At 53.3% G+C, this 10,284-nt stretch overlaps 1 protein-coding gene across 1 annotated transcript; it reads left to right on the top strand.

Annotated features, from left to right (window-relative positions):
• Positions 1–7,518: 7,518 nt before the first annotated feature.
• LOC109766561 (patatin-like protein 6) lies at positions 7,519–9,719 on the top strand. The gene is made up of 2 exons (XM_020325344.4): positions 7,519–8,957; positions 9,057–9,719. Exons 1-2 carry the CDS (start codon positions 7,845–7,847, stop codon positions 9,321–9,323), a joined length of 1,380 nt encoding a protein of 459 aa, XP_020180933.1. The 5' UTR covers positions 7,519–7,844; the 3' UTR covers positions 9,324–9,719.
• The last annotated feature ends 565 nt before the right edge of the window (positions 9,720–10,284 follow it).

Genomic DNA, 10,284 nt, shown 5'->3' with positions numbered 1-10,284 from the left:
ATCTCCCGTGCCTGGAATCTGCCTAGAATCTGCCTGAAAAGCTCCCGTGCCTAGAATCTGCCTGGTTTTATGCAGAACCACAAAACTCCGACTGCGATGGAAATGCGAGCACAAACGAGTAACAAGGATGAAGCGTTTGGGATATTCGAGATATCGAAAACAGTTATATAGGGACAACTGTATGCATCAAGGCTCCCTATCCCCGACGGTTTCTGGGTCGTGTGGGAAGGACCCCCCTATCGCCCACACTCACTTGATGACGGTTCCAAATGCCGTCGCGGAAAGGGGTTTTAAACCGTTTGTTTAGGACCGACGCGCACCAGTGCGTTGATAGCTCTTGGAATACGATCGCTTCTCACGCAACATTTCCTTCCAGCAGATGCGTAACTACACTTTTTGTAATTATTTGAAACACAAGTTCATCGCACCTTAAGGGTTTCTTTGCAAACTGCACAAAACCTCGCCTAATTTTTTTGTAATTATTTGAGGACATGCATTTAAGAAGGGTTTCTTTGCAAACCGCAACATGTGGTTTGCAAGTAGTTTTTTGCAAATGAATGGAGCATGGGGAAGAGTTGACTAAGGCAAGGGCTAGGCAGAACAGAGTTTTACTTACGGACAGAATAGTAGGAAGCAGAAAAATAGTTGTTGTAAAGCTTGATAACATCTAGCCGCCAGAAGGAACCATCCCTTCGATCAGAGTGATATATGGTGTCATTTTAATCGATTGTGGGTCTCATGCTTAACTCACCGTTTGAAGCCTTGAAGAATTGATATTGTTCCAATAGATAATCGTATATAGCTGAGGGGGCCATTGCCCCCCCCGGCATAATCGGTGTTGCAGTTTTAAAAATTGAATAATAGTTATGCGGATTATTATAGTTTGTTATATTTTATACCTGATTTGTAACAGGTACGTACTCGCTGGGAGGCTCGTGGGTTTCTGTTTCGTCACTCTGCATGTTAAATATTTACGTAAATTCTGAGCGCGTCAAAGAGAAAGGATAAACTACATATAGGCATTGCTAAATTTAATAATGGCTTACGAGTTTGATTTCTGCTCTGTGGCTCCCTGCATAGTGCACGTTTTCGATCATTATGAATTTTTTTGCCAACAGATGAATAGCAAAACAAGTGAGTCGCTAATTACAAATGTATAGAACATCTAAATTAAAAGGCTACTAGATACCCATTAGTCGGTAGTACCTTATCGCGGGCCTTTCCACTGACGACTGAAGTGGGGCACAAGGATTATATGGATCAGGGACAAGAAAGATCTACAAATATCATGTAACATGCAAGAATTTTTCTTTCCATTATACTTACTTCGCTGGACATGTGTGCCTCGTCAGAATTATCTACTATTGGCGATAGTGTTCCGTCGTAGTCCAAGAAGAGGGCTATCGTCTTGCCTTGCCAGTTGGTTGTGATTTCGTGAAAGGGATCGATAGCAAAAGGACGTTTAGCCTGCAATAAAGCAAACATTAGAGATAGTATCATCGTTGGCAAAAGAATGGAGCATGGGGAAGAGTTGACTAAGGCAAGGGTTAGGCAGAACTGAGTTTCACTTATGGACAGAACAGTAGGAAGCAGAAAAATAGTTGTTGTAAAGCTTGATAACATCTAGCCACCAGAAGGAACCACTCCTTTGATCAGAGTAAGATATTGTGTCATTATAATCAATTACGCAACTCACTGTTTGGAGCCTTGAAGAATTGATATTGTTCCAAGAGATAACCATATATAGCTGAGGGGGCCATTGCCCCCCATCCCCCACATAATCGGTGTTGCAGTTTTAAAGTTTGAATAATAGATATGCGGATTATTATAGTTCGTTATATTTTATACCTGATTTATAACAGGTATGTACTCGCTGGCAGGCTCATGGGCTTCTGTTTCGTCACTCTGCAGGTTAAGTATGCATCTCTTCCACTAAAAATCACATATGCGTTCAGGGCAACAACACAGGGTTAAAGACCCGGCAGACATGCCCATGGTTGGGATCGGTCTGGATCCATCACGCCGTCGAACGAACGCTTGGGGTCCGGCTCCCTCGCCCTTCCCAGTAACAACTACTCCAAGTGGAAATCAGGGTTTCTACAAAGCTAAATAGAAAACGTCATTCAGATCTGAGGAGATGGAGAGCTCAGACCTCTGATGCATGTGGGGTTAAAGGACGCTGACGTTGACATGCATGGTTTGCCGGGGGGTTGGTTGGACGCCACAACGTGTGGCTTAGAGCGGCATAGCCTGGCTCGCGGCGATCATGGGGCTCCCGGAGTGTCGACGACCAGAGAAGGTTTGATCGGAAGCAACGCGATTGGGGAAGTGTCGCACAAATAAAGAGGGGATGAGAAGGATGTGAAGACCACGTTGGAGATCTATCGGTGGTGTGGAGATTAAAGGAACTACCAGACCAAGAGGCAAGGGCAGGAATTAGTGCGACGGGGAAAATCAGACGCTTCGTTTCGTTGTACAAAAACTAAATTGCTGAGGTGGCAGATTAGCTTAGGTGGAAGGCTGCATGTTGATTGATGATGTGGATAGGCTGCATGTTGAGAGAAATCATGTAGTGGGAGCTCCTATTTAAATATATTAGATTAGATACCGGAGGTCCTCACCTCCATCTAGAAAAAAATACATTTAAAAAATAATCCACGCCTTCATCTAAAAAAATTTCAAAAGATTTCACACCACGGCCAACCAACTTGCACCACATGGCATAGCTGGTTGGTCGCCCTTCACGCATCGCTTAATTGGTTTAATAAGCATGCCTTTGAGTATAATATTTAGAGGTAATCACTTGTCAAGATTTTTCTATGTCACATCCCACTGGGACCGGAAATTTGGAATTTTAGTAGTGCTCTGTTCAAAAAAGAACGCGAAGAAATCAGGATTTAGAAAATTATACGTCTACTGCCGGCCCTCGGCACGCACCGGTTGAACTTGATCACCTATCGAGCGAGCTACTATCACTCTACGATGCAACACTTAGATTTCGTCTATGGTAGTATGTAATAACAGTCGGATGTAAGTTCAAGTACCCGGACATTGAAGATTCAAAAAAGAAAAGAAAAATAAATAAGTACCCGGGCATGAAACGGATGCGCGGGTCAAAGCAGCTATAGTTGGATTATATAGCAGGGAGCAAACAATGAATTTATGGCCGCCAAAGTCAGGAGATTGTTTCAGCAAGCTTCCCAACGAGTTTAGGAGTTTGCAAGAGGAAGTATCGGGCCGATTATCTTTAGCGTTCATTCTTTTGTGTCTGGCGACAATTTAGTAATTGCACATATAAAAAACTATATACAATATAACCTGATTGAGTTAGGAAAAACTAATTTCTAGTGACTTACAAGTAACAGTCCATTTTTTAAGGGAATATCTGTTTTTACTTAAGAAAACACACAGTTTATCACTAAAGTCCTACAAAAAAAAAGATCATCTTTCCTAAGAAAAGTCTTACACATGTTGCTGGAGCAGATGTGGATATTATGCCATGCACGATTCTGAATGTGAATTTGAACATTGCAAAGGCTAAATTAGTATACTGCATATATCTGTCTGGACATACATGGTTATAAGGTTTCTTTAGAGCAAGTATAATAAGATGATGTAGGCGGGCTGTAAGACTTAAAATATTATATCCTTGCTGAGTTGGATGAGAGAGAATAGGAGAGAGAAGAGAAGCGGGCTGTAGATTTACAACCGGCCGTAGCACGGGCTCCAAAAAACTACTCCCTCTGTCTCAAAATATAAGAACGTTTTTTACACTATATTTTGGGACGGAAAGAGTATGTGAGAGTGTATGGTGGGCCATGTGATAAAAAATAATACTTCCTTATAGCCTACTACTATACATGTTGGCTATTACATTGACTATAGATGACATGGCACCATGTTATAGTCACCAATCGGCTATATTATTAATCATGCTCTTAACATCAAGCTAGAAACAATCAATCAATGTAGTTGCACATCACAAATGGTTGCATTAAAAGTGCTACTGTAGAGAAGAAAGAGAAACAACTGATTTCTGCAAAAACAACGATTAAAACTTCTGCGAAAAGTAATCTGTAGAGGAAAAAGAAAATCATCTGAAATAGCAAAATACAGGAGTCGCCCAACGCAAGTGTCTTTTTTTTTGCGGGTGGATGCCAGTGTCTTTCAGTCTAACTTTTTTTTTGAAGTTGTCTGAAATCAACAAATCCGTATATACTACTAATCGTGACTATCGCGGCGTCCAGCACGTCCCCTAAACTCAGCCAAGTGGCAGTAATTACTGATGTTTTCCAGCCAGAGAATCGTGATGATTTTGTCCATAGCCCATTGACCGGACGGAGAGGAGAGGAGCCAAGGAGGCGGCGGCAACGAAGATGACCAACGACCAACGGCACTGGGAGCGTGTGGAGTCTCCCGTTCCCAATGGTCGGTCGTGGCACACGTGAGCCGAGCCGGTGCAGTCAGGACTCAGGAGACACGCACGCCACCAGCACAGCGCTGACGACCGAAGGAGGCGTGGCCGAGACGGCTCGCACGACCCATTCTCTCGTCCTCGAACAGAGTAGGAAAACAATGGTAGAGCAACTCCAAAGGGCCGATTCATTTCGTCCGCCTGCGTCCGTTTGAATCGGCGTGGACAAAAGTGGCGGCCCAACGCGCCGACCCAAACCTAAATCATGTCTGCGTCGCGTCTGCGCCGACGCATTTACGGTCCAAATTTGCGCCCCGTCGGCGCGGACGCCGAACGGACGCTTCGCGCGCCTTCTCGCTATCCGCCGCGTCCTCACATGGCGGCCGTCCAACTACCCGCTGCCCACGCGGTTAGCTTAATTTATGACGACAGGCCTACGCGTCAGCGACGGCGCTCGTCCTTTTTTAAGCCGACCATGCGGCGGGGCCGTCCACATCTGCCATCCTTTGCTCCCTCGTCACCGGCAAACCCTAGCCACCACAACCACAGCAAGATGGGCCTCTTCTCCGGCGCCAGCGGCAGCAAGGCCAAGGGCAAAGTCCCCCGCCACCTCTTTCCCCTCAGAGTTCCTCCCGCCTCCGCCGGCGCCGGCGTCTCGCCGGCAGAGGTAGCGCGTGAACGTGCCAGTGCACCAGGCGGAGTGGCACTGGCAGCACCGCCAGCCTCTGCCGTATCCCGACGTGACGCTGCCGCACGACTGGCATCTGGATCCAGATAGGATCCCAATGCCAGCGGCGCCGCGGACGGCTCGTGCTCACGCGGAGGAGGTGCGGCGCCGGCGGGCGCTGCCGACGCCGGAGCAGCGCTGCGACCAGGCCTACGCAACCGACTCGCCCAACTGGGCGAGGTGGTTCGCCTTCGAGCACGAGGAGGCGAGGCGACGGGGCGTGCGCGAGGTCGACCGGAGGTCGCTGCCACCGGCGCTCGTCGTCCGCGAGGAGGACCAGGCGGCGGAGGACGCCTACCAGGCGGCCCTTGCAGCCGTCTACCAGGAGAGCGAGGAGGACGAGCGGCGCAGAGTGGAGGCGGAAGAGGAGGCTCGGTACGAGACGACAATGGCGCAGACCCTTGCCCTCTCCGCGGCGGGCGACAGCGTGGTGCCGCCGGTGGCCCCGCCGTCCCCCATCAAGCCGGAGCCGGAGCCGGAGCAGGAGCCGTCCCCCATCGAGCGCTACTCCTGGACGGGAGTAGTGCGCGAGTAGGTACGCGCGCCGCCGGTCTGGATGGGAGCGACGCCAGCGCAGGAGCAGGCGTATCTCGAGCACTGGCGTAAGATCAGGGTGGCCGAGGAGCGCCGCGACGGCGAGTACCTCGAGATGCTCGAGCGCGACCTCGAGGAGGAGCAACGCGAGGCCGAGGAGGAGGCGCGCCAGGCCGCGGCTGCACAGGTGGCCACACACCCCCCGCCCCGGCAGTGCCTGCGCCGGCACAAGCCGACATGACGGCGCTCTGGAACACGGCGTTCGCCCGGGCCGGGCCGGCGCCGACGCTCATCGACCTCACGGACCCCGAGGACGACGACGACGACGCCTAGGGCAGCGCGCCGCCTCGTAATTTAGGCTGTTTTTGTTTTGTTTTAAATGCAAATATGGACGCATGGACTCTCGCCGGCCTTCGTGGTCGGCTTTAATGTTTAATTAATGCTGTTTTTCTTTTTTTAATATGCATGCGTTTATTTTTTTTCGCCGTCAAAATGGGTTCAGGCCAGCGTTGGGCGCACGCGCCGACCCAAATGCGGATGCGGGCATCCGTGTCCGTCTGGCCGACCCAAACGGATAAAAAAGGACGAAGTCGCTGTCCGTTTGGGTCGGCCCGTTGGGTTGCTCTTACCTATGCTCTGTTACTGTTCTGTTCTGTTCATCCACCTGCTGCGCTCGGGCTAGAATGTCCGTCCGTGCGGTCGAGGCCACCGGCCACGCCATTCTCCTCCTGCCTAGGCTTGTACCCCTACCAGCAGTGCTCTCTTGCCTTTGACCGCCGCCCAGTGGACCCGGCGCATAGGATAGAAGCCCGTTGCCTGCCCTAATCAAAGGTTTTCGAGCTCACGGTCACGGGCCGTGCGCCCTCAACTCTACCCTGTAGTTCGACGACACCATCCTAGCACCTTTTCTTATTTGTCTGGCTGCACGGCGCCGGGTAGACCCAGTCTTGTACACCGTCACGTGCATGCAGTTCGTTTTCTCCACCTCCTCACCCATGGACCGTACGCGACACACGCGGTTTTCTTGCAGTAAGCACCTCAACTTGCACGCAAATTAACAACAATGCCCGACATGTAGGCATGCAGGTCTATTTCCCACCTCGCAGCAGCCTTTCCAGGACGCAGTAAAAAGGAAAAAAACTACAGCTAGCAGTAGGAGTATTGCACTGGAGCAAAGCATACACGCTGACTGACTGCCATGCCTTTGCAGAATGCTACTAGTACTGCTGCTGCTGCCGCCTCCGACAGTTCTCAGCAAAGAAATTAAAAGGGAAAGGGAAAAGAAATGCGTACGTAGTACTACCGCGGCCTGCACGACACAGCAAAGTGCGGGCGCGGTCGAGTGCTGTGCCCCTGCCTGGTCGCGCTCCACTCCCGTTGCATGTCACGCAGCCATGGACCGGGTCTAGCGTCAGTGGCGCGAAGTTAACCCAGCCCCTGGAACGGCCGCAATCATGATTAGTTCCCCATTACGCGGCCCCCGAAACCATTCTTTTTTATGAATGTTTTATTTAGTATAATATACTAATCACTTCTTCGCTTTTTCCGCCCCTCGTTCGCTGGTTAATTACTGAGTAGGACTAGTAGTAGCAGCACGTCTGTACTTATTTGTCCGTTTGTTTATTCAACCCTGGAACCCAGCCACAGCCAGTTTGACGACCGCGCTCCCGCACCAGCATGAGCGCGCCCGGTCCACATGCCCCAGCCCGTATCGCCAATCTAGACGTGGAATGGACGGCGCAGACGGTCCCTCGTCGGTGGACCAGGTGAGGGGCGTCCAGCCGACGGCCCGGCAGGAGCGTTCTGTCCATCGGTTACGGTGCAGCAGAGGGTGAAGAGAGACAAGACGACGACCTCTGCCTCCTATTCTCGCCTCCATTAGCTTAGCTTGGTCTCTCTATAACTCGCGCACCTTTCTCTTTGGGCTCCTTCCTTTCTTCGCGTGCTCTGCAGCGCGCAAGAATCAAAAGGCGCCACTGCCGAGCGAGCGTGGCGCCGTAAGCAAGCCGCGGCGACACCAAAAGAGAGAGCGAGAGACAAGAATTAAAGCGAGCAGCCGGGCTGGTCTTGGCGCAATCCTTGCGAATCCTCGCGAGATCCTGTTTTTGTTTCCCCTCTCGTCGCCTTTCCGCGTAGGGGAGGGATTCCGCCGAGAATTTGTTGACCGGCATGGAGGAGGCCGAGGAGATGCAGGTGGAGCGGGTGCACGAGGACGCGGAGCACGGGGGCGCCGACGCCGACAAGCTCAACTACGAGATTTTCTCCATCCTCGAGAGCAAGTTCCTCTTCGGCTACACGGACCCGCACCAGCTCTGGCTGCCCAAGCCGCCGCCGCCGGAGCAGGCGTCGGCGGCCATGGCGGTCCCTGGGAAGGCGGCGCAGCGGGGGAAGGTGTGCGTGCTCTGCGTCGATGGCGGCGGCGGCGGGCTGAGGGCGCTGCTCGCCGGCCGCGCGCTCGCGCACCTCGAGGCCGCGCTCCAGCGCGCGTCCGGGAGCCTCGACGCGCGCGTCGCCGACTTCTTCGACCTCGCCGCTGGCACGGGCGCGGGCGGCGTCTTCGCCGCGATGCTCTTCTCGACCCACTCGCGCGGCGCCCCGCTGTTCCGCGCCGAGGACACCTGGCGCCTGGTGGCGGACCACGCGCCCAGGCTCTTCCGCAGGCCCGCCGGGTCCACCTCCCTCTTCTGCCGCGCCAAGAAGCGCCCGCTGGCCGCGCCCACGGCGGCGCTGAGCGCGGCCATGAAGGCTGCGTTCGGCGAGGAGCTCACCCTGCGGGACACCATCAAGCCCGTGCTCATCTCCTGCTATGACCTGAAGTCGTCCGCGCCGCTCTTGTTCTCGCGCGCCGACGCCCTGGAGAGCGGGAGCTACGACTTCCGCCTCTCCGACGTCGGCCGCGCGGCCTGGTCGGAGCCCGGCCGCTTCGAGCCGGCCGAGGTGGCGTCGGTGGACGGCGTGACCTCCTGCGCCGCGGTGGACGGCGGGCCGACCATGGGCAGCCCGGCCGCCGCCGCCATCACGCACGTGCTGCACAACAAGCACGAGTTCCCGTTCGTGCGCGGCGTCGAGGACCTCCTCGTTCTCTCCATCGGCGGCTGCTCCGGCGCGGGCGGCTCCGGGGCCACCGCGGACGCCGACATCATGCGCATGCGCCGGTGGGGCCCCAAGGAGTGGGCCCGCCCCATCGCCCGCATCGCGGCCGATGGCGCCGCCGACCTCGTGGACCACGCCGTTGCACGCGCCTTCGGGCAATGCCACTCGTCCAATTACCTGCGCATTCAGGTGAGCAAGCACAGCAAATTCTCGGCCCGCCCGCCATTTATGGCATGTTCCGCCTGCACGGCTGTTTCCTTGGATGTTAATTAACTCTGGCGTGATCAGGCGAAGCGGGAGAGCATGCCGCCGTGCGGGCCGGACGGGGAGTACGACCCGACGCAGGCGAACGTGCAGGCGCTGCTCGCGGCGGCGGACGAGACGATGAAGCAGCGCAACGTGGAGTCGGTGCTCTTCGAGGGGAGGCGGATCGGGGAGCAGACCAACGCGGAGAAGCTGGAGTGGTTCGCCGCCGAGCTCGTCGCCGAGCACCGCGGCAGGGGCTCCCGGATCGCGCCCACCGTCGCGTTCAAGCAGTCGCCGGCGCTGGGCTGAGCTACGCTGGCGGCCGTGCACTGCCGTGCCGTGGAGCAAGGGTCGACGACATGTTGTAGGCCTCTCCTCGCTTCTCCGTAGCTTTGGACGGAATTCTGCTGCACTTTTTACGTGGCAGTGTCAGTGTGGCATGGCTTGGCTCCCTGAAGCATTTGCCATTGGGGAACTCGAAGGGTAAAATATTGGAAGGAACATCCGCGATATACTCCAGATTCTTAGCTTTCATTTCGACTTAGGATATATATGTAGCTGCCTCCCGAATGCAGAATTATGCCCCGGCTGATGTGGGCGTTTGAGTTGCGATATAATCCGCTGAAAAGCAGTGGATACAGCAGCTGCGGTACTGCAAGCATGGGCCTCCTCCGAACATAAATAAATTCTCCAGAGTTCGTCTAATCTAGCCCTGCGAATTTTCATTTCCAATTACCAAATGATATTTGTCAGCTGGATGAAGTCTGTTCCATTTGAACACTCATTTTATGGCATGACTTGCACGGGACACAAAAAATACTTCCGTCTTCTGCATCCCGTCGATGTCTATTAATCTCATAGTTGAGTCCACGTCTTAAAGCGCACGGAGTCCACGTCTACACTGCACTAGGGGATGCAGTGTAGTGGCTTTTCTACCTGTTGTGGCATTATTTTCAGATAGGCCGGCGCATAACTGATCGAAACAGACATCTCGGAGATCCCTTTCTTGAAGAAGCGAAAGAGAACCCTGTAGATGTATATGTCCTATCACTGTCTTGATGCTGACCGGGGCATGCTTTTCATCCAAGAGCATAAAGATTCCTCCAAGCGAACTAAATCAAGCATATGGGCATGGGTTCTTAATTAACTTTCCGAAACAGGTAATGTTTTGTTTTGTTACAACATGCTGCAAACAGTTCTAGCCTTTTCCTCCCGGTCACTGGTAACCGCATATACGCATGATGCTAAGAGGATTGAACTGAGTTCGTGC

This window comes from Aegilops tauschii, chromosome 4 (assembly GCF_002575655.3).
Source record: "Aegilops tauschii subsp. strangulata cultivar AL8/78 chromosome 4, Aet v6.0, whole genome shotgun sequence".
Lineage (NCBI taxonomy): Eukaryota > Viridiplantae > Streptophyta > Magnoliopsida > Poales > Poaceae > Aegilops > Aegilops tauschii.
Note: the sequence above shows the minus strand (reverse complement) of the source record. Positions and strands in the feature narration are given on the sequence as shown.

Excerpts from the sequence above, each read along its gene's own strand:
- LOC109766561 (XM_020325344.4), top strand. The coding sequence starts at position 7,845 with ATGGAGGAGGCCGAGGAGATGCAGGTGGAGCGGGTGCACGAGGACGCG. Across the intron at positions 8,958-9,056 it reads CCAATTACCTGCGCATTCAG|GCGAAGCGGGAGAGCATGCC; the intron begins GTGAGCAAGCAC and ends TGGCGTGATCAG.